This window comes from Megalobrama amblycephala, linkage group LG17 (genome assembly GCF_018812025.1).
Source record: "Megalobrama amblycephala isolate DHTTF-2021 linkage group LG17, ASM1881202v1, whole genome shotgun sequence".
Lineage (NCBI taxonomy): Eukaryota > Metazoa > Chordata > Actinopteri > Cypriniformes > Xenocyprididae > Megalobrama > Megalobrama amblycephala.
Window position 1 is genome coordinate 29,051,350 of NC_063060.1, and position 24,070 is coordinate 29,075,419.

General features: G+C 37.8%; 1 protein-coding gene across 2 annotated transcripts; it reads right to left on the reverse strand.

Moving 5' to 3' along the window:
- Positions 1 to 128: 128 nt before the first annotated feature.
- On the reverse strand, positions 129 to 23,507 carry si:ch211-267e7.3 (ADAMTS-like protein 2). Of its 2 annotated transcripts, none has more exons than XM_048164624.1 (18): positions 22,741 to 23,507; positions 19,554 to 19,696; positions 16,825 to 16,900; positions 16,497 to 16,599; positions 16,016 to 16,161; positions 14,941 to 15,064; positions 14,371 to 14,451; positions 14,106 to 14,281; positions 12,180 to 12,612; positions 9,664 to 10,012; positions 8,509 to 8,612; positions 8,291 to 8,417; positions 7,955 to 8,168; positions 6,027 to 6,182; positions 5,757 to 5,927; positions 5,455 to 5,631; positions 1,547 to 1,691; positions 129 to 695 (listed from the first exon to the last, which is right to left on the reverse strand). In XM_048164624.1, exons 1-18 carry the CDS (start codon positions 22,837 to 22,839, stop codon positions 574 to 576), a joined length of 2,946 nt encoding a protein of 981 aa, XP_048020581.1. In that variant the 5' UTR covers positions 22,840 to 23,507; the 3' UTR covers positions 129 to 573. The 2 variants fall into 2 exon arrangements, with proteins under 2 accessions (XP_048020581.1, XP_048020582.1); XM_048164625.1 differs by having other exon boundaries at positions 19,554 to 19,691; positions 22,741 to 23,506.
- Positions 23,508 to 24,070: the final 563 nt, after the last annotated feature.

A 24,070-nucleotide genomic window follows, 5' to 3' on the forward strand; every position in this document is an offset into this window, starting at 1 on the left:
TTGAAGTGCTTTCACTTCTGCAATAATCTACTGAGTGTCTTCTTTAGCAGGTTAATTACAAAAGCATGAATGTTTCCAGTATGTGTGAACACAAGAGTCTGGATGTATGAAAAAAGACAGCCCAGATCTCAAAACCACTCTTAGTTTTATTTCTTCTTCTAGATCAAAAGTGGACACAAAATACAAACAAAAACAAAACAAACAAACTTTGTACATATATCATACGATGTGTTTAGAAGTGTGTAAGAGCAGAATCAAGGCTTCTACAGTACACAGGAGGAACCGGTACAGTTGTTTGATCAGAGGACAGTGTGTCTCTATCATCAGTAGACCCACGGCTCCTCTGCAGTCCAGTTATAGGAGCTGCCTTTACTAGGTCCCTGCAGGACCACTTAAGGGCCAGTGCCCTTTTGATATAGCACCTTTCAATATGGAGGAGAGAGTGACAGCAATGAGGGGTGTAGGGCTGGACTATGGTCAGGCAGTGGTACAGTTCTGGGTTCAGTGCGTCCAGTATGTGGAGGAGGGTCTTCACATTAACTGCAAGGCCACAGTTGAGGAGCCAGACAGCCTTTACTGGCTCTTGTTCCTGCAGGACAGACAGCAGGCCTTCCTGTAGTACCAGTGAGTGCACAACTTCACCCGCAGGACAAGGGCACAGTTAGCTGTCGCTTTATCCTGACAAGCATCCTCAGCTGGGGAAAAAATAGTAAATAGACAATTTTAAAAGACATAAATGATATGAATTTTCTCATTAATTTGAATTATATAAATACATTAATTTATTTAAATTATTTATTTTATTATTTTTAAATGTTAAAATACCTATAGCAAAGAATATATAATAATAAATTCATTCATTCATTTAAAAAAATCCTAGTTTAATAACAGAAAGTTATATAATAAATACATACATTTAAATATTTACATTTATTTTTCTCATGTATAAGGACAAAACTGTATAATAAATAAATACATTCATTAATTAGTTCATTAATTAATTTAAGATTTCAAGAGATGTCGAGAAAAGTGCTTAAAGTAGATCTCATTGAACACCAGGGAGTGCAGGTCTGTACCGTGTTCTCCCTACTAAATCGCTAACTGAGAACAAGGAATGTCACTGCTGTCCAAAAACACAAAATTGGCTGCCAAATTGACAACATGCATGATGCACTTGCCCTGCAAAGCTTAAAAACAACAAAGCATTAATCTGGTCTAAATTTCACAGGAATTAGTTTGTGTTGTGCCAAGATAGATCCACATGTGCTTTTAATTGAGCCAAGCGTTTTAACACGCACCCATTGCTGTGTTTCATTAAAAGGTACAGCGTAAACTACTTACAACTGGCATGATCAAATAACAGCCTTGCCAGGGTGCTGCCTTATAGCATCTTTCCAAATAAAGATAGATTGGATTTCTTTTCAATTTTCTCTGGGCCTGTCTTGTTGAAAATCTGCCGTGCGTATCCAAGCTTAAGCCATCTCAAGCCGGTCTGGAGACCTCAGTTTGTTTGTATTTGTAGTGCTGTGGTTTGCTATAACAGTACCTGGTGGTCCAGTGGTGCAGGGCTGCACCTCACAGCTCTGCCTGGCCTCTGGTCTCAGTGTTGAATCACAGCTATGGCCCAGTTCTTCCCCTTGATAACACTTGACCTCTCGCACACGCACTCCAATCCCACATGTCTTACTGCACTGCAGGGCACAGGTACACACACAAATACTAATGTGTGAGCGGTTAACATTTTAATTAACCATTATCTAGAACAGAGAAATCACAGACTTGTGCAAATGTGTGCAATGTGCAGAAGTAAATATTTTCTAAAAAGTTGGTCTTACAGAAGCCCTGTGTAATTAGTCTGGGTTACAGTCATGTGCATCAGATGCCATACAGACGTACTTCTTAAAGTGCTGACACATTAGGGAAAATTCATTTTCCACAGGCAAAAAAAGGTCTGTTGTCCTTGCTGCATGTAGCACCCCTCATGCAGAAATAAAAGAAGTAGCTGCCTGTTGGTCATTGTGGTGAATTTGCATGACCTGAACCTGTACATGAGCATTAAAATTGTGGGGAACTTTTACCCCCTCACATGAAACGCCCTATCGTGCAGATTCCTATTTAAATGACTGGATTTCACCAACAAAACTTGTGACAGTGACAGAACTGTGACATTATTTCTCATAATCGAGACTTTATTTCTCAAAACTGCAAAAAAAAAAAAAAAAATTCTTGTAATTGCAACTTTAATTTCTTGTAATTGTGACTTTAAATCACACAATTTCTTGTAATTTAAAGTTTTACTTCTCATCATTGTGACTTTATTTCTTGTAACTGAGACTTCATTTCTCACGACGTGACTATATGTCTCACAATTGCAACTACTTGATTTGACATCGTGACTTTATTTCTTGTAACTGAGACTTCATTTCTCACGACGCGACTATATGTCTCACAATTGCAACTGCTTGATTTCTCATCATTGTGACTTTATTTCTTGTAACTGAGACTTCATTTCTCACAACGTGACTATGTCTCACAATTGGAACTACTTAATTTGTCATTGTGACTTTATTTCTTGTAACTGAGACGTCATTTCTCACGACGTGACTATATGTCTCACAATTGCAACTGCTTTCTTCGTGACTTTATTTCTTGTAACTGAGACTTCATTTTTCAAGATGTGACTATGTCAGACAAATGCAACTACTTGATTTCTCATCATTGTGACTTTATTTCTTGTAACTGAGACTTCATTTCTCACGACATGACTATATGTCTCACAATTGCAACTGCTTGATTTCTCATCATCGTGACTTTATTTCTTGTAACTGAGACTTCATTTCTCACAACGTGACTGTGTCTCACAATTGGAACTACTTAATTTGTCATTGTGACTTTATTTCTTGTAACTGAGACGTCATTTCTCACGACGTGACTATATGTCTCACAATTGCAACTGCTTTCTTCGTGACTTTATTTCTTGTAACTGAGACTTCATTTTTCACGATGTGACTATGTCAGACAAATGCAACTACTTGATTTCTCATCATTGTGACTTTATTTCTTGTAACTGAGACATCGTTTCTCACGAAGTGACTATATGTCTCACAATTGCAACTACTTGATTTCTCATCATTGTGACTTTATTTCTTGTAACTGAGACGTAATTTCTCATGACGTGACTATATGTCTCACAATTGCAACCACTTGATTTGACATCGTGACTTTATTTCTTGTAACTGAGACATAATTTCTCACGACGTGACTATATGTCTCACAATTGCAACTACTTGATTTGACATCGTGACTTTATTTCTTGTAACTGAGACTTCATTTCTCACGACGCGACTATATGTCTCACAATTGCAACTGCTTGATTTCTCATCATTGTGACTTTATTTCTTGTAACTGAGACGTCATTTCTCACGACGTGACTATATGTCTCACAATTGCAACTGCTTTCTTCGTGATTTTATTTCTTGTAACTGAGACTTCATTTTTCACGATGTGACTATATGTCTCACAATTGCAACTGCTTGATTTCTCATCATCGTGACTTTATTTCTTGTAACTGAGACTTCATTTCTCACAACGTGACTATGTCTCACAATTGGAACTACTTAATTTGTCATTGTGACTTTATTTCTTGTAACTGAGACGTCATTTCTCACGACGCGACTATATGTCTCACAATTGCAACTGCTTTCTTCGTGACTTTATTTTTTGTAACTGAGACTTCATTTTTCACGATGTGACTGTCAGACAAATGCAACTACTTGATTTCTCATCATTGTGACTTTATTTCTTGTAACTGAGACTTCATTTCTCACGACATGACTATGTCTCACAATTGGAACTACTTAATTTGTCATTGTGACTTTATTTCTTGTAACTGAGACTTCATTTCTCACGACATGACTATGTCTCACAATTGGAACTACTTAATTTGTCATTGTGACTTTATTTCTTGTAACTGAGACATCGTTTCTCACGACGTGACTATATGTCTCACAATTGCAACCACTTGATTTCTCATCAATGTGACTTTATTTCTTGTAACTGAGACGTAATTTCTCACGACGTGACTATATGTCTCACAATTGCAACTACTTGATTTGACATCGTGACTTTATTTCTTGTAACTGAGACATCATTTCTCACGACGTGACTATATGTCTCACAATTGCAACTGCTTTCTTCGTGACTTTATTACTTGTAACTGAGACTTCATTTTTCACGACGTGACTATATGTCTCATAATTGCAACTACTTGATTTCTCATAATTGTGACTTTATTTCTCGTTACTGAGACCTCATTTCTCATGACTATATGTCTCACAATTATGACTTTTAGGGCTGTCGCGGTTAAGGAATTTCCCTTGCGGTATTTTTGAGTGGCTCAATAGCGCGATATGCGGTATTACCGCCATATATATATATAGAGAGAGAGAGAGAGAGAGAGAGAGAGAGAGAGAGAGATCATATTCAATAACGAAACTAAATAGAGCATTGAAGTAAAGAGAATGTCAAAATAAGGGTCTACAAAACAGAACATAAACCTGACAATAAGATGGTAGAGCTATTGTTGTATGTATAATAGTTAGTTCCGATCCTCGAATCTGACTAAACAAGACTTTCTGCTAATATTTCACGAGTATAAGCAGAACTAACGTTACTCATCTCTGCGCGTTCTAGACGGGCTGTCAGTCAGTGCAGTTACATTGTTGTGACACAAGGTGGCGGCAAGGGACTGTCTTTGAGTCTTTAAACCGTTCATTCAACTGCACGTTCAAAAACGCAGATTCATTCAGCGAGATGAAATGAAACAAGCTATTGAAATCATTTTAACGTTGAGCGCCACTTTATAAGGCTCAGCTGACCAGTAATGCTTTGATGCTAATGCAGAGATTTCGCTATCCTTGGACACGGCAACTTTTTTTCACGAATATATGTCTCGGCCTGAAGGACAGACGCAGGTAATCGCACGCGCTCAGTCGATCTCTCTCACATTCACTGTCTGTTTAGGCTTGTTTAGTGCAAATCTACGGAGCCTCTGTACAAATGTGTACCACCATGGTACACATTATGCTATCATTATTACCTTATTTAATATTTAGTACACGCGTATGAAGTGTAAAACGAGAAGGACATAGCCTTTCAAAAAATAGAAAACATGCAAATATCGCGGTTGCTGCGGTTTTTGCAGTGTTCTGCGGTTGGCTCGTCAAAAGCGCGATATTACGAAATTGCGATTATCGCAACAGCCCTAATGACTTTATGACATTTGGCACATGACATTTTGTGTAATACATAGTATTTTGAACTACACTGTCACAGCATGTGCCTCATATGTAAACATCCCAATGAACATGCTGCACATGGCATGAAACCCATGAATTCTGAAGAAAATGTAAAATTCAACAAGAAGAGTTTGTAAAGCAGTTAAACTATAATAACCTGGGACCAGGAAGTGGTGAACCACTTGGAGCAGGGTCTCTCGAAACAGGCCGCGCTGTCTGCAGGTCTGAGGGATCTATCACATATCCGTTCGGGGAACTCCTTGAACACACCACCCTCCAGCCCTGCACACACCACCTGACGCGTCTTCACCCCACGGCCACATGTGGCATTACACTGGAAAGGTTCAAGACAAAATACTACAGTAAAAAACTCAATATATTGATAATATATAAATAATGCTAAAATAACACTGCATAGCAGATGGATGGGAAGCATTCATAAACTGCAGTACAGCTCACCTGTTCCCACTCTTGCTCCACCCAGTGGGCGTGGCAGTTTTTGTCTCCGCACGGATGCACCGCCAGAGGCTTGAGCTCTGGATCACACTGCCCATCAGAAATCACCTTTCCATTACTATTCTTACACACCACATAGCGTCTCATCCTGCCTTCCCCACACGGCCCTGAGCACTTAGAGAGGGAGAAATAAAGACACATAATGTCATGTTTAAAGGACAATCTATTTTAAGTTTCTATGTGATATTTTACAGGATGTTTCCTGAAACCCACCGGCCCCCAGTCAGAGACGGTCCATCTGCGGTCACAGGGCGGCCCCTCACACTCTCTCTGGCTGACTGGTCTGGTGGACTCATTACAGAATCTGGCCTCCATGGAGCAGCGCACCTCACGGCTTCTCACCCCACGACCGCCACACCGTGCTGAACACTATCAGAATGAAAACCACTACGATAACTGCCACATTTGGCTCACTATGGACCCTTTACATGGACTGTAATGATGCGTTTCCACAGTTATTAACATCGCAAATCTAGTTACGTTTTTCAAAAAAAATGTAATACGCACTTATAACTCTACACTTTTGCAGTAAATGACAAAAAACGAAATAACGCTGCTGTGAGGGTGTTTCGTTTCTGATACAAAGGGGAGTGGGGAGTGATGGCAAATTTTTTGTTAACAACTGTTTAATGAGTTTTTTTCTTTTTTTTTTAAAGTAAAGAAATTCAAGAATACAATTATGCAAATGTAGAACCCACCCCAAACCATCCCACCCCTGGTAGACTTCAAGAAAATAGAAATATAATACAAACACAGAAGGAAGACAAAATAAATTAAATTAAATTACAAAACAAAACAAAACAAAACAAAAAACAGATTTAAGGTTAAGATGTTAAGAAAATTGAGACAATATCAAAAGCAGCAGGCCATAAATTCACAATCTTAACATTGGATCCATGCATTCGAGAAGTTGAGAGTTCCATTGAAATAATGTCCAACAAAGACTATCCACATTCGTCTGTCCATTGTGTCAGGAGGATTCCAAAGTGATGGCAAATTTGACATATGATCTGACTGCTGTAATCAATTTCTTTACATTTTTCCCTCTTTTGGAAAGTCATGGAAATGCTATTGAGGATTTTTTCTTTTGCTATTACAGCTAATGCAAATACAAAAATTATATTTGCTGTCATCTACCATTCACCGCTATAGATGTTTACCCAACTATGACAACCCCCGGAAATGTGAAGGGTCCAATGGATTTGTAAAGCACATCCCTTGTGATAAACAGTGTGCTTAATTGTACTGAATGTAAACTTGTGAAAAGAAAAGAAAAGCTGTATTTGCAGGTAATATAATATTAATAAAATACAAGACCACTTAAGTGTACTTAAAAAGAGTACACATTCATGACTGCTTATTAAAATACTTCAGTGCACTTTTTAAAAAGTGCACTTTGTAATAATGTCAAATTAACAAAGTTTTACTTCATTTTAAATCATTATGCTTTAATAAACTTTTATCATGCTTTAAAGAAGCACACTTATTATGATGTTGACTAACTTATTTTATTTTATCAACTGTATTTGATGTTACATTTAAAGTTAATATTTTAAATGTACTAAATTGCAACTTGATCATTACAAATGTGTAATTACAAATATATGTAAATGCATAACATAGAGGTTTCAATAGAAATTACATTAAAGTTTATTTTCGTTTACCATAAATGTTTGTCAGTACATTCGTCAGTACACTTTAACTATATTTCAAAAACAATAGAAGTAATTGAAATGACTTATTACATAAAAAGATGTACTTAAGTGGGTTAAAAAAGCTCAGCTAATTGCATTTAATATAAATTGAAACTATAATACATTTTTATTTAATTCCAATTATCATGCAATTAAGTGTCTGAAAACATTACATTCAATACACACTTAAGTATATTCTTTTAAAGTATATTATTTCTGTAATAATTACTAGTATAATTACTGTAATAATTACTAGTTATACTAGTATAAATGTATTTCCTTTGCTCAAGGGTTTTCTTTAAAGCTGCTTCGGAGCAATATGTATTGTGAAAAGCGTTATACAAATAAACTGAATTGAGATCAATGCAACTAACTGTGCAGAAATACACCACTTTTGACAGCTAATATTCGATTCACATGCAAATTCAAAATAAAGTGCACACTGACCTCAGACCAGTCTGAGATCTCCCACTGCGGGCCGCAGCTTTTGCTCTTGCAGGCTTTCCGTGTCATGGGCTTCTGCAGCTCCGCAGCCAGACACAGCTCATCATAAACAGAGCTGTCAAATCCCGGCGCCATCATTTTCCAGCAGCGCACCGTGCGGAACTGAAACCCCTCCCCACATGTCCGCGAACACTCGCTCCAGCGACTAGTTTCCCACCTGCCTCAGTATACAGAATACCCCAACTTAAGATCTATCATCAACAGCATCTGAGAATTTACTTCACTGTATAGCAAATTATATTACAACTCAAGTAATGGCATGAAGTGTCAGTATCAAACCTAGGCAGGCACTCTTTCCCTGTGCAGAACTCATGTGTGGGCTCCGGCCTGGTCAAAGCATCACAGTAGCTCTCATCCACCTCTGACCCATCATACTTCACACATAAGGCATAAGAAGTGCTTATACCTATAGACACAGAGCATAAGGTCAGGTTCGTTGTGTGTTTGCAAATGTGTATCAGTGCCTGTGTATATGCTCTGTGTGCTTGTAATTGCACCTGTGGTACATGTTGAGCTGCACGGTGCATATGCAGATACCTTCCATCTGTACATATCGGACATGCTGATGTCATGATCCAGAGATTCCACCTCAAACTCATTACTGCCAGAGTAGGAGAAAAGAGAGAGAGAAAAGGCAGAAGAAGAAAAGTTCATGAGCAGTGCTGGTTCAAATGACTGATTCAATTTTTTTTTAACTTCTTCTGTCACACAACTGCAATATTATATATTATATACTATATTTAGCTTATACTGTGTTAAAACAATGTTTTTCATTAGTTAACATACAAATCAACTATTTTAACAAGGAAACAGACCTTTAAATGCTATCATACAGTATAGACAAAATATGTAAATTGTTTTCTTTTTGTAAAGTAAATACATTGTTTTTGTAAAGAAAAGTATGTAAATTATGTAAAAATCCTGGTGTAGTTTGGAAAATTAATCAGAAATGAGTTCTTTTGAATTAATTATGACAAGACAAATTGAATTATGGCAAGACAAATTATAAGCCTAAGAGATTTCCACAAGATTTTATATGCCATTTAACTGAATAAGGTAAGACTGGCATTGGTCAACTTAGTTCCAGTTCCAGCTCCATTCCCAGTCCTGTTCTTGTGATTCCTGCCTCAATTCAAACTGTCTTATCGAATAAAGCCAGAAAGGCCAAAATTATAACTTTTAAAAAAACTAAAGCCTATTGTTTTATCGCACATAGGCTAAAACGAGTGCACATAACTCATCAGACCTTGAATTCACCCACCCTGACACTTTCGTTGCTTTCACAGTTTGTATGTTTGCTTAAGTCTGAACCAGAATTTGATTCATTGAACTACATTATCATCAATACAGTTACTACAGCAGAAAATGTAAATCCCCTCAGTTCCTGAATATCCATAATTTAAGAAAAGACTCATTTGTTTTTCATAATTTCATGTTAACTTGCCCTCTGAGAATAGAACGTTGAAGGCTGGGAAAGAAAAAGCTTTCTACCTTTTTTCTACCCTAACAAGCACATCTGTGGAAAGGATGCAGTGATGTTTTGAAAGATTGGTGCACATTTCCATTCATAACAACTCAAGCCAGACCATGGCAATAAATATGTCAGAGCATTCATTTAAAGGCTCAATCCACTCATATGCCCTCTGTCTGACCTCTCACTGTGGGGGGTCTGCACTGGCTCCACCTGGTGGAGCTGGAGAAGGTTGGACCGGTGGTTTGTGGAGTCATTAGTCCTGGGCTCAGACTGAGGCTCTCCATCTGAACCGTGCATGTCCAGGCTGCCCGGGTAAATCTCCAGTGTCAGGCTGTTGTCCAGTGAAGAGCTGGAGTTGAGCTTGATTATGGCACAACCTGAGAGTGCAGAACCGTCTTTACAGGGCTGTCTGGAGCCTGAGGGCCATGACGCCCCATCATAGAAGAGACTCTTTAGAACTGGCATAGAGGTGTGATTGGAATCACTGGAACTAGACGAATCACCATCAATCAAGTTGGAATCAGGGCCTGGACAACAGCAAAGCATGGTTAATTAGTCCATGATTAGATTTCCTTTATCTTATAAAAGTTCTGTTCACATGCAATATTTACAGTATGTGCACTTGACAATTTGGATATTTTTCAGTTACTTAAACAGAATGTATTATAGAAAAATGTACTGTATTTAAAGGTGTCCTCGAATGAAAAATTGAATTGAATTGAAGAACAGGCGAATCTCAACATAACACAGACTGTTGCGTAACAGTCGGGGTGTACGCCCCCAATATTTGCATATGCCAGCACATGTTTCCAACACTATGAAAGGCATTACACAAGGGCAGCCAGTATTAACGTCTGGATCTGCACAGCCGAATCATCAGACTAGGTAAGCAAGCAAGAACAATAGCGAAAAATGGCAGATGGAGCAATAATAACTGACATGATCCATGATAACATGATATTTTTAGTGATATTTGTAAATTGTCTTTCTAAATGTTTCATTAGCATGTTGCTAATGTACTGTTAAATGTGGTTAAAGTTACCATCGTTTCTTACTGTATTCACGGAGACAAGAGCCGTCGCTATTTTCATTATGAAACACTTGCAGACTGTATAATTCATAAACACTACTTCATTCTTTATAAATCTCTCCAACAGTGTAGCATTAGCCATTAGCCACGGAGCACAGCCTCAAATTCATTCAGAATCAATGTAAACAATTTAACAGTATACAATACTCACATAATCCGCCGCATGCATGACGAACACTTTGTAAAGATCCATTTGAGGGTTATATTAGCTGTGTAAACTTTGTTTAGGCACTGTTTAAGGTAAGCGCGAGCTCCGTGGGTGGAGAGCACGAGATTTAAAGGGGCCGCACAGCATAAATCGACTCATATTTAATGATGCCCCAAAATAGGCAGTTAAAAAAATGTATTAAAAAAAATCTATGGGGTATTTTGAGCTGAAACTTCACAGACACATTCAGGGGAAAACTTAGACTTATATTACATCTTGTAAAAAAACGTTCGATGGCACCTTTAAATAATAAAATATACACCCCCCTTTAAAAGTCTGGGGTCGGTTTTTTGAAAGAAATATTTACTTTTCTTTAGCAAGGAAGGATTAAATTGATCAAAAATGCAGTAAAGGCATTTATTTTATTTTAATATTATTTTCAAATAAATGCTGTTCTTTTGAACTTTCTATTTATCAAAGAAAACAACGCTCTAAGAAATGATGAGTCAAATATAGACAAACTCAGCCGTTGGGTTAACATTTTTAATTAAATGGTTGGGTTTGTCCATATTTGAGCCAAATTTGGGTTGAAACAACCCAGCATTTTTTAGAGTGAATGTATCACGGTTTCCACAAAAACTGTTTTCAACATTGAAAATAATAACAAATTATAATGATTTCTGAAGGATCATGTGACACTGAAGACTGCAGTCCAGCTTCATAGGAATAAATGATTTATTTTAAATATATTAAAATTAAAAAAGTTATTTTGAAATGTAATAATATTGCAAAATATTAATGTGTATACCATGTGTATTTTAATAAAATACAAATAAATGCATCCTTGGTGAGCATAAGAGTCTTCTTTCAAAAACATCTTACTTACTTACAAAAAAATCTTACTGACCCCAATCTTTTGAAAGGTAGTGTATATAATTGTACTGTAGAAAAATAACGCTTTTCATACTTAAGTTAATAAAGTAAAAAAACTATTTTAGCATGTTTCTAAACTCTAACTACATCTGTCAAAACAGTAATACAATTAATCAGAATTAGTTTTAATATAATTATTATACAGCATTTATTGCAATATAATTATTTTTCAAAACATATTTTTTTTCGTTACAGTGTATGCATAAAATATATAGGCACTTATATGATGTTTCACACTCTGTACAATTACTTAAGTTTAAAACCAAATTTCATTGCCCTCCTGGCTTTCTTATTGAATGTTGATTCAGATTATGTTTGCTAAATACTTATACTTGATAAATCACCTTGAGTATGAACTACAACTGTTTTTCACCATCACCCCGCAACAAAAGATGAAAGACCCAAGGGCAAGTCCCAAGCAAAACAGCTTTTACATAAATGTCTGCACCAAAACCTCTAATGTGAAAGCGACATGAAATGCCAATGAACAAACCCAAAATGTTTCCCCCTAAAAATGACTTACCAAAACTGCCTTGTGCCTCAAGATGGTGCATTTCATCATCAAGCTCGTTCTGGAGGACCTCACTGGCAGGTCTAAACAACACCAGACCAGGGAGCTCACTGAAGTTTACAGAGGCCTGAAGTCCCCACAACAGCTCCTCATGGCCCACATGCACCTCATCATTATCTTGGGCTACCAAAGAAGTGCTCTGATTGTCTTTCTTTCCATATTCCTTACGAGCCTCGATTTCATTATGAGTGGAGGAGAGCTCCGTAGAGGACGTGTTAACCTTCTGCTCTGCCGGTGAAGGGTCTTTGGATGTCTTTGACATCAGGTTGCTTATTTGAGGTTGCTCAGGGGTGGAGGCCATAGGAGGTGCTGCCCTCAGCTCCGCAGCTCGAGGAACTGTGTACTCGTATGTGATGTGAGCCATCTTTCCATTGAGGTTGTAATACTGCACATAAACAATAAACAGACTATCAACTTGAAAAAAGTCACATTTATTATTGCTTTATAGATTGTTTCAAAGCAGCTTCACATTAATAAACAGGAAATAACAGTGTTAAAGGTGCCCTAGATTCAAAATTTGAATTTACCTCGGCATAGTTGAATAACAAGAGTTCAGTACATGGAAAAGACATACATTGAGTTTCAAACTCCATTGCTTTCTCTTTCTTATGTAAATCTCATTTGTTTAAAAGACTTCCGGAAAACACGCGGATCTCAACGTAACACCGACTGTTACGTAACAGTCGGGGTGTACGCCCCAATATTTGCATATGCCAGCCCATGTTCCCAACATTATGAAAGGCATTAGACAAAGGCAGCCAGTAATGTCTGGATCTGCACAGGTGAATCAACAGACTAGGTAAGCAAGCAAGAACAACAGCGAAAATGGCAGATGGAGCAATAATAACTGACATGATCCATGATAGCATGATATTTTTAGTGATATTTGTAAATTGTCTATCTAAATGTTTCGTTAGCATGTTGCTAATGTACTCTTATATGAGGTTAAAGTTACCATCATTTCTTACTGAATTCACAGAGACAAGAGCCATCGCTATTTTCATTTTTAAACACTTGCAGTCTGTATAATTCATAAACACAACTTCATTCTTTATAAATCTCTCCAAAAGTGTAGCATTAGCCGTTAGCCACGGAGCACAGCCTCAAACTCATAGAGAATCAAATATAAACATCAAAATAAATACTTTACTCACATAATTCGAAGCATGCATACAGCATGCACGACGAACATCTTGTAAAGATCCATTTGAGGGTTATATTAGCTGTGTGAACTTTGTAAATGTGCTGTGATATAATCAAGAGCTCGTGTGGCAGGGAGCACGCGAATTAAAGGGGTGGCGTGCTGAAAAAATCAGTGCATAGTTAATGATGCCCCCAAAATAGGCAGTTAAACAAATTAATTTAAAAAAATCTATGGTGTATTTTGAGCTGAAACTTCACAGACACATTCAGGAGACACCTTAGACTTCTAAGGCATTCTTGGGCACCTTTAATGTTGTACAGTTCATCAATTTCAGCTGTAAAACAGCTCTACAGAAGATAATCATTATTCAGCTCAATTTAGTTCAGTGTTGTTTCAGTTCAATTCAATAACTTGTCGATGTTGCAAAGCTTATCAATTATGAAACCAGCTCAATTCAGCAATAAGCAGCTCTACTGAAGACAACAGTGTCATTATTCAGCTCAAGTGTTGATTCATTTCGGTTCAATAACAGTGCTGATGTTGCAAAGTTACAGTCATTATCCAGCATTATTCAAATTTTGTTCTCATTTGATAGTGTCAGTGCAGTTAAATATTACTAAATATTAATTGTCTTTAATACCACATACTACAAACTGTCTGAGATATTATCAGACGATCACATATGATATAAAATAAAAAAACATGGTTGTGATTTTACATACCTATATACCTACCATGACATTCAGGGCCTGATGGGTGGGACCCTGAGCCATGATGTACTCAAAGCCATCAGAGAAGAGGTTAGCCGGCCTCCTATACTTAAAGACTGTCCCAGCAACATGGAAGTTCTGTGGATTGTCAATCACACTGTTCCCATTGAAGAAGAAGTGACCAGCTTCATCAGACAGAGCTGGAAGATGATGAAAGATAAATTTAATAACTCTTTATTGTTCTCTTTGCCCACCAGAATTTTGACTGATACAACGGTGAAACCCTTACCCAAAATATTTTCAGTTTTCCGTCGCTCTATGATTTGGATATCAGTGGCACCAACTGGTATATTGGTTATGAACACATATCCTAAAAACACAAAGACAAATGAATACATTTTAAATTATTTATCATTAAAATAATGCTTGTGTTTAATGACTGTGTCAGATGAAACATCTTCATTAAGGGATAGTCCATCCATAAACAATAATTCTGTCATTATTAACTCACACCAATGTCATTCCAAACCCCTATGAGTTTCTTTGTTCTGTAGAACATAAAAGAAGATATTTTGAAGAATGTTTGTAACCAAACAGTTTGGGTTCCCACTGACTGGACAAAAAATACAATGGGAACCAAAGCTGTTTGGTAACCAACATTCTTCAAAATATCTTTTATTTGTGCTCTGCAGAAGAGAGAAATTCATACAAGTTTGGAAGAACATGAAGGTGAGTAAATGAAGACAGAATTTTCATTTTTAGGTGAACTATCCCTTTAATTTATTAAGAGCATAGATAAAAGGAAACAAAATTGACCAGAGATGGTCTAATCAACCCTCAATGCTAACGTAAGGTATACCTAACTGTGTGATCCCTTTCCGGTAAGATCCTGAGACACGATAACAAGAACCACCGTTTCCACCACAGACTCCACATTTATCTATGGTTTTACTGGAATACAATTTCCCATCACACCCTACCACCTGCAACCAAGACAACAGAATAGTTAGCACTGAACATGATCTCACAAACACAAGGCAACAGTGATCACTTTATGACACCAAAGAGCTTAAACCTGATCCCTATCTCTGATCTCTATCCCATTAGGTCACGCTTCAAAATCACTAATAACATAATAACACTGTTAAATATAATCTCTAGAAATGCTAAAATGAATTTCCAATTTTCATTCTTTATATGATAATGTTGTGATACCTAAACACATGTGTAGCAAATGATTTGTTTGACTTTTTTGTGTGTTTTTATGCGCAGTAGGATATTCTCTCTCTCTCTCTCTCTCTCTCTTTGGCCAAAATATCAGTTATAAAAAACAAGCAATTGTCATGATAACAACTTTTGTAACATCATTAATTTAAAAAATATGTTTCCAATTAATCAAAACAACAGCATAAAATATTGCATTTACATGGTCAGATGACAATATTTTTGGATTTCCATGTGTTCACAGGTGCCATATTCATCAGCACAGTCGCACAGAGCTGAAGCACAACCAAAACAATGTTCTTTTGCAAAAAAATGCATGCCGTTTTGTTTTTTAACAGTTAGAGGGACAAAAGTTACATAGTGTATGTTTACATTAATTTTATGGTAGCACTTTATTTTACAGTTCAGTTATATACTAATAATAAAATAGAAATTTTAGCTCAACAGATTTAATGTGTCCGTGTCTGGCTTTTATAATCATTTAGAATAAATTAGTGTAAATAAATAAATCAATAAGTGTGAACTTATTAACGATTTCTACACAAAAGAGATCCAATGCTATCAACCAATAAAAAATGTTAAAAAATAAAAACAGCTTTGCTAGAATGTCAAGCATCCTAAATATAGCATTAATGTGCTCTTCTCACCTTTCAGGACATGGCTTCTTAAAGCTTGAAATAATATTTGCACCAAACATTATTCTGACACACCTGACACTGGCCCTCGATGCAAACACCCTGGTAGATGCCGTCCCTGCAGAATGTCCCGTCGTGGGCAGGCACCAGCAGCTGCCTTTCTCCTGTGGTTGTGGTGCACTGGAGGTCACATGGCTTATTGGAGATGTTGATGTAATCATCTGAACAGGAGGTGACATCAGCAAAACATCATTACGATCAAGGCTTAAGAGAATTCCTCTAGAGATAAAAGGTCTTTATGGCATTGAGAGGCCTCTTTTGTACATAGGGGACTATGGGCTGAGGAAATAATCCTAAAGGGGCATCTGTGAGCTATAATAGAGCTGGCCAGGGGCCAAGACAAGAAATTCAGAAGAGTCTAGAACACCGAAAGGCTGAAAGACAGAGAAGGAGAGCAAATTAACTCAGAATACTAAAGTGATTTTAAAAAACACAGAGAGAGAGAGAGAGAGAGAGAGTGAGTTGGAAAAAGCAAACACTGAGGGACGTTTTTTACCCGGATAAAGTGGAACCCACTCATAGTGCTTCCTGCCGAAGGCTTTGGCATTGAATTGAGAGCACTGGTGCTGTTTGAAGCTGATTCGGCTGTTTGGGCATGGCTAGGCAAACATCCAGACAACAATAAAGACACAGTTCGTGAGCCAGGCAGCAGGTCAAACAGCCTGCAGATATTAAAGCTTCAAGCCAACATGTGTAAAAATGCACAGTTATGCCAGTTGGCTCGGATGGAGTATTCCACCCAGTAACACAGTCACATTATTACAGGTCATGCTTTAATTATACACAATAATCTTTATGAAGATCTCATAAACTTTGTGTCATACCTGGTTTTTACACAGCTGATACTGTTTGGACAGTCCAGTGCAGAAGGAACTGTTGATGTTGTGGGTCGACGTCAGTCTGAAAACAGTTCATCTGCATATAAGTCCATCTTGATGAGACATAACATTTTTACTCATTCGTGAAAGGATCTACAGAAACTGTGTAATGGCGGACGATATTAAAATTCTAAACTATTCTCTCTTAAAAAATAGTATAACAATGTTTAATAAAATACAACACTATAAAATCTGTCATTTTAAATGCTACAAGTGAATTTAGGCATCACAAAAAAATGGAATGATTGCGGTATCATAAAAGTGGTATGCGGTATAATAAAAGTTCTGCTGCTCGCAAGGCGTGTCACGCTCGTCTCTCATTAGCAATCACTCCAGCGGCCTTGTTTCTGCTCGCACAGCACTCTCCCCTGCTCTGCTTCATACTACAGTAACATTAATAATCTCATCCATGAACATGATTTCTACATGAGTCCCGTCCCTATTCTTTTCCACTGGCTGTAGACGTGAAGAAGACAACACCTCGCATGAGTCCGCGAAATCAAGGCGTCATCAAGCTACACCTTTATTTTGAATAAGCGACCTCTAGCGGCGAAAATTTACATATTGTGCCTTTAACAGTGTTATTGGTGTTTTAAAAAATGTATGTAAAAATAGGGGAAATGAGCTGCACAATTAAATATCTAATATCAGCCATTACCAATAAATCTTGAATATGGAGCAATAACCTATATGGTACCGATATTTCTAGAAAATTGTCATGCGTTTTTCAGTTTTCAATTGTTTTTGGCTATCATTCATATTGAAAAAAACTGCCTACACCAGTACTGGACCAAACCAGTCAAGGCTAGTTTATCCTGGTTAGCACTAGTCTGGTGCTTATTCAGTTTGAAACCAGTGTTATTTTAGTATTATATATATACTATTATAGTTTTTATTAATATTTTGAATGAGTTTTTATTTTTTATTTACAGTTTTCATTTTAAAGGTGCTCTAGGTGATCCTGGGTGGAGTAACTTCCTGTTGACGTTCGAAGTGTTGTCAAACAAAACAGAGGCTAGCTAGACCCTCCCTCCTCCCCCTCCCATCCGTGCTTCCTGAAACAGTCATGAACGCGCATTTTAAATCATTCTTGTCGGTTATTGGCTGGAGCATGTTTATTATGATTCGTGGTCCAGGCTGAACCAGTTTGTTTTTATTGCCGTTTTCGGAGCTTGTGGCGACTACAGAGACCGTGTTTTTTTTACAGTATGTTCAGGGGACTGGCAGCTAGCGGATAGTGAGGAGATGTTTGCTGTATGTGACAAAAAATGTTTTGGCCTAAAAACGTGTGACATCACTTAGAGCACCTTTAATTTTAGTTTAATTTTTAGAATTTTGTGCTTTTGTCATTTTTTTTTAAATATTACTACTATACAGTTTAGGTTAGTTTTTATTTCAGTTTCAGTTCAGTTTTAGCATGTATTTATTTCCAGTTGGCAATTTTAGTGCTTCATTTCAAACTTATTTCAGTTAGTTGCCAAGGCATTTCTAACTTTCGTTTAGTTAGAAGTTTTTCATCTAATATTTATTAACTTTTGTTCATTGAAGTGAAGCTAAAAAAAAAAAAATAATTAAATGTTTTAATGATTTTTGTTTTAGTTAACAATAATAGCCCAACTGGGAACATCAGCATCCCATACTGGTAACCAGCATCCAAAACACAGCATACGCCACTAGGATCTCTCTAAACGTCTCCATGATTCTCCTCATCTTTCTAGCTCTCTCCGTCCGTTCCCTCCCCCCACACACACACCTTTCGCTGCCTCCACCATACTGGGAAGTGCTAATGGGAGCCAGCTGGACTGGCTCAGCCAGGGCCCTTATCTCCAGTGGAATCTCCCCAAAATGTTTGACCATTTGCTCTAAAAGCCATTTTATAAATATGTTTGTCATTCTGAGCAGAATTCCCTGTGTCATGTGGACCAGTGGATTGATTTTAATTCCACATGACATTCCTCTGGGTGCTCTGGAGGATATTAGTCAAAGGGGAATTCTCTCCCACTTCCCCCCTTTCTCATGTGAGGGTTCACTTGGGTTAGTCTGTGTTCTGGTATAGGCTGAGGAAGGGAAACGCTGATTTATACAAGGTTTATCTTCAATAGATGGGACAACTGTTCATTATTTTCTCTCTTTCTTTGAAGAAAATAATAAACTAAAATGTTAAAAAATTCATGCGCCCTTGTAATCTTTAATCAAAATAACTTCCTCTCCCTTTTGCTGACACATCTCTTCTCTGATGACGTCAACCTGTCACTCACATCATGAGATCACAGCAATAACAAACCACAACCATCCATTCTACATTTTTTCTTGTTTGAGAAGGCGTTTAGGAAGAAAAGACTACCACAACTTCCGTTTCATGCTGACTTTACATGTAAACCAGTTACAGATCAAAATTGTTCATGAAATCTAAGTAAAACCATTAAAGAGAGACTGTGCATTCAGGGCCAAATAATCCAACATTAAATTAATTTTGTTACCTACAAGTTGATCGTGGGTGACATTACCCGGTGTGAAAAGTGGGTTCAGACCAGGGTCAAATTGACAGCTCTCAACCCATAGTGGAGAACCTTGGACCTGTCACTTCTGATTAGTAAAGACTCAGAGGGTCTTTTTTCCTCGGGTGAGCTGGATCTGAATGAGCATGTGTGTACTAGTTAAGACGAGTGCTTTACCTCTGCTGCAGACAGTGACGCTCTTGAGAGCGCACTCCTCCTCCACAGGTACGGGAACAGGTGGACCAGCTGCTCCATTCACCCCACCACTGAGCTACCTCGTCTGGCTGCCTCTGGAAATCCTCCCTCCCCTCACTGCTGTCCTGGCAAAGACAGAGACACAGTGCTTCACTGCTGCACACTTGCATGATAACATGGAAAATCTGTAAACAATGGCAATTATTGTCAGATACAACCACGTCTCTGTGTAACTTGTGGATAAAAGCTGTCGTGACTATCAAGGCACTAATATTAGTCAAATGTTGTTGTTGCACAGGTCTTGTTTCCAATGCTGGACTCAAGCATTTACAGTGAGAGAATAGAGAGCAGAAAAAAAATAGGACATTAAGGAAAACACACAATGAAATTCAGACAAACAAGACAAGCCTAGACATTAAAGGTGAGATAGACTTTGCTACTTGAATGAGAAAGAGAGAGAAAGAGAAAGAGGGAGAGGGACATGAGTGGAGGGCAGTTTTAGGGAAGAGATGGAGACGAAGGTGGATGGAGCCCCCCTAACGGCCCAGATGAAAGGGCAAGCGACTGTAGGCAAATTAAGCAGACTCCTGTTGTCTAGACAGCAGGTTAATCACTCCTCTTCAAGCCGTGCATCAGTGAACTTTAACACAGCACAGGCACGGCTCCTTGGAAAGTCTTGTGAAGCTCTCAAAGAGAAGAGCTGCCCAGCATGGTTGATCTCAAACCAGCTTTAATGGTCAACGTTTGGATTTTCGGTATAAGGAGGAGGATTTACACAAAGACCATTTTCTTCCTAGAGCTCTATGCACCCGTTGACCCATCCTGAACAGTGCGCTGTTCAGTCCACAACTGACATTTGGAAAGTTATGGTATATTTAAGCATGAAATCGACCTGTTTGAAAGTGACATTTTGACATAGATGTGTACTTACTGTCTTTTTAATGACTGACTCTCTTTAGAAGCGTGATTACAGTAGAATATGACCCTTAAAGCAAGAACACTGACTATTACTGCAGGCTTGTAGAAATGCGTAATCATGGGATGTTTTGTAGTAAGGGGGTTTGGCAGCCCCCTCTACAAACCCAAACAGCTTGGCTAGAGCCACTCCAGTGTCCCCCGCCCCAAACGCAGGGGATCTTAAGGGGATCTTGTCCAAACAAGAGTCTGCATGCCCATATGTTTTTTATCTGAATGCCCTGTAGATGTTTAGATTCTAAATAGACAATAGACTTTTCCCCACTTTCTAATGCAGTCCTAAAATGGAGACCCCCTAGGGAGACCATATGGGCCTGATGAGTTTCGAAATGTCACTTTATTTGAGTTTAGTCTGCTGATGCTAGAACACGGCGCCGGTCAGGTCGAACTGGTTATTAACACACCGAACTGAGCATCAAAACATCTTTTGTAGCAATAGTATTACTTTCAAACAGCATGTTGGCTATGACTATAACGCCCATAAATGTTAGACCAAACAACTGAACTGAGCGAATGACAATGCTCTATTTATGGACAACCATAGCAGGACAAAAAGCTTTACTTTGTGTCTGATTCGTGAACGAATTGTTGATTCGGATCTTTTTAGTGAATCTGTAGAAAAACCTGTTACAAATCCTGTTTAAACCATTCCATCACGAATCAGACTGAATCAGCTGTTCTCGAGTTCTCGAAAATCCTTTTTCAGCCGAGTGATGTAAATTAATTTGAACCAGTTTAGTATGCAAATTATATTTACGATCTAAATGACTTTTGCCACTGAATCATGTCTTTAAGAAAATAAACTGGACAGACGAAAATAAAACAGCAATAGCCTATGTAAACTTGCAACATGTAAACAGGATAACGGAACTGCGCGGTGACATATTTATATGTCGACTAAATCAGTCTTTTAATAAGGCGCTTTGAAACTAAGGCTGTGTCCAAATTGTCCCCTATACCCTTAAAGGTGCGGTGTGTAAATTTTATCTAGCGGTGAGGTTACGAATTGCTATATAGAGAAGCTACGGTGGCCAACACAGGACAAAGATGTAGTCGTCTGAGACAGAAGAGAGTAGCCAGTCAAGCAAATGCACTCTGTAGAGCAGTTTGTCCGGTTAGGGCTACTGTAGAAACATGTCGGCGCAAAATGGCGACTTAACATGTAAGGGGACCCGCGGTGTATGTAGATAGAAATGGCTCATTCTAAGGTCACAAAAACATAACGGTTCATTATGTAAGGTGTTTATACACCACTGAAAACATAGTTATATTGCATTTCTGTCAATAGATCCTACTAAAATTTACACTTCGCACCTTTAAATAGGGCGCATTTTTTGAGGCCATTTGTAGTGGAAGGTTATCGAGAGCACTCATTCAATCCCATAATGCACCGCAAAAATGAGCGTACAACAAATAACAATCAAAGGCTACAGAATACCCATAATGCACTGTGAAAGTCGCGCGCCGAATGAATTTGCACGTCTGACCTGAAGATGGCGCCCGCAGCTGAATCATCCATTCATCCTTTCCAAACCGCTGGTCCTACGTATTATCAAACAGGTATAAATTCCTTTTTTAATTTATCATTAAATTGTTTAATTAAGGTGCTAGTTTCCATGACAGAGTTCAAGAAAAATCTTTTCATTACTACTGGAGCTGCCAGTTTGTTCGAAAGAACCGATTCACGGAAATGAGTCGCGGACTTCCCATCACTAGATTCACCTCGAATCAACTCAATCTTGACTCAAACATGCAACAGAAAGAAAAGTTGTCACCGGCACGGAGTCCAGATGGCACGTGAAAAAGACATTTTCAATATTAAAAAATTGTGCTCGCGAATGAGCAAAACGTGCGTGCGGTTTAATAAATCGCGATGAAAAAGGTAATAATAATGTGCAGTTTTAATTTGGGAAATTCCAGACATAAAAACTCTAGCTGGGCTTTGATCTCAGAATCCGAATGAGCACGCAACGCGTTATAAAAGAGCAATGCCGTGCTCCTGGACGTGGTCAAAACCGTGTTTTGGTGTGAAAGTTTGACGTTACGCCCGCCACAGAGGCTCTTCTCGCTTCCCGCATTGTAACCGGCATTTCTAACTGAGCGCTTATTCAAACCAGCGTTAGTAGATCAAGCATACGACTTCAAGCCCAAAGAGTGCTTCACAGCGATATATACAAAAACGAACGCGATTTACCTTAACATTTGCACCTGCTGCTGTATTAATAATCCATAAGTGTAAGACAAAGTAGTGTAGTAGAATATGTCCGAATCTTGCAGTCCAGAGACAGTACATGGTTCATTTGAGAACAAGGAGACCTCGCCCCCCTGATCTTAACCAAAGACTAAAGAGAGAGAGGGGCTCGCACTTTGAGGTCTAACGGTGAACGAAAGCCTTGATGCATTAATGGCTTTACAACCTGCTGGAAGAAAAGAAAGGGGGCTGGTCAGACCCACTGTGATTGACCTTGTAGATTTCAAAGTACAGCATCCATCTCTATGAGGACCCAGAAACAGAAGTTTGCCTACATTAGTCATGTAAAAGGTCTGAGTGAACTACTACTAATAACAGGACAAAGTTACACAAAGGCTATACTAGCTCACTCAGAATCACCTGGCATGTTTAAACATGATTATAGCCTTATACCTGATCACAGCCTGTCAGTTTTATGTTATTGCCACTAATTTGAGCCAAAAACATGCGTAAAGAAAAGTTTTAGGGGGTTAAATCTTAAAATCTTAAGGGGTTATTGGACCATTTGCATGTAGAAAACTGCTTTTATTATGCTCAATGGCTGTAACATGATGATACTTTCACCTCCAAATGAACGTTGTCAGTCACAATATGAAATAGTAAACATCAATATCTCAAGGTAGATAAATCTGTGCCATCTTATGATGCACATAAACATGCAAATTGCATATTGTCTAATGTTTAACATCATCTATCTACTGCACTGAACACACAGTACCATTCAAAAGATTGGGGTCAGCAAGATTTTTTTGTCTTTTTCAGAAATTATTATTTGTATCCATTAAGGATACATTTAATTGATCAAAAGTGACGGTAATTTATGGTGTTATAAAATATTTCTACATCAAATAAATGCTGTTCTTTTGAACTTTCTGTTCATCAAAGAATCCTGAAAAAATTTATCACGGTTCCCTAAAAAAATATTAAACAATTGTTTTCAACTCTGATAAAAATAAAAAATGTTAGCAAATCAGCATATTAGAATGATTTCTGAAGTGACACTGAAGATTGGAGTAATACGTGCTATAAATTCAGCTTTGCCGTCACAGGAATAAATTACATTTTAATATATATTAAAATTGAAAGCAGTTATTTTAAATTGTAATAATATTTCACAATATTACTGTTTAATCAAATAAGTGCAGCCTTGGTGATCATAAGACTTTTGAACGGTAGTGTACATGCCCTAAAAGTGCATAAAAATCTTAGTTTAATTACCTTATTAATTAGCCTTTCAGATCAATTCTATTTAATCAACATACAAGGCATGGCA

Excerpts from the sequence above, each read along its gene's own strand:
- si:ch211-267e7.3 (XM_048164624.1), bottom strand. The coding sequence starts at position 22,839 with ATGTACTGTCTCTGGACTGCAAGATTCGGACATATTCTACTACACTAC. Across the intron at positions 8,418-8,508 it reads CAGCTCAACATGTACCACAG|GTATAAGCACTTCTTATGCC; the intron begins GTGCAATTACAA and ends CTGTGTCTATAG. Across the intron at positions 5,632-5,756 it reads TGGAGCAAGAGTGGGAACAG|TGTAATGCCACATGTGGCCG; the intron begins GTGAGCTGTACT and ends GAACCTTTCCAG.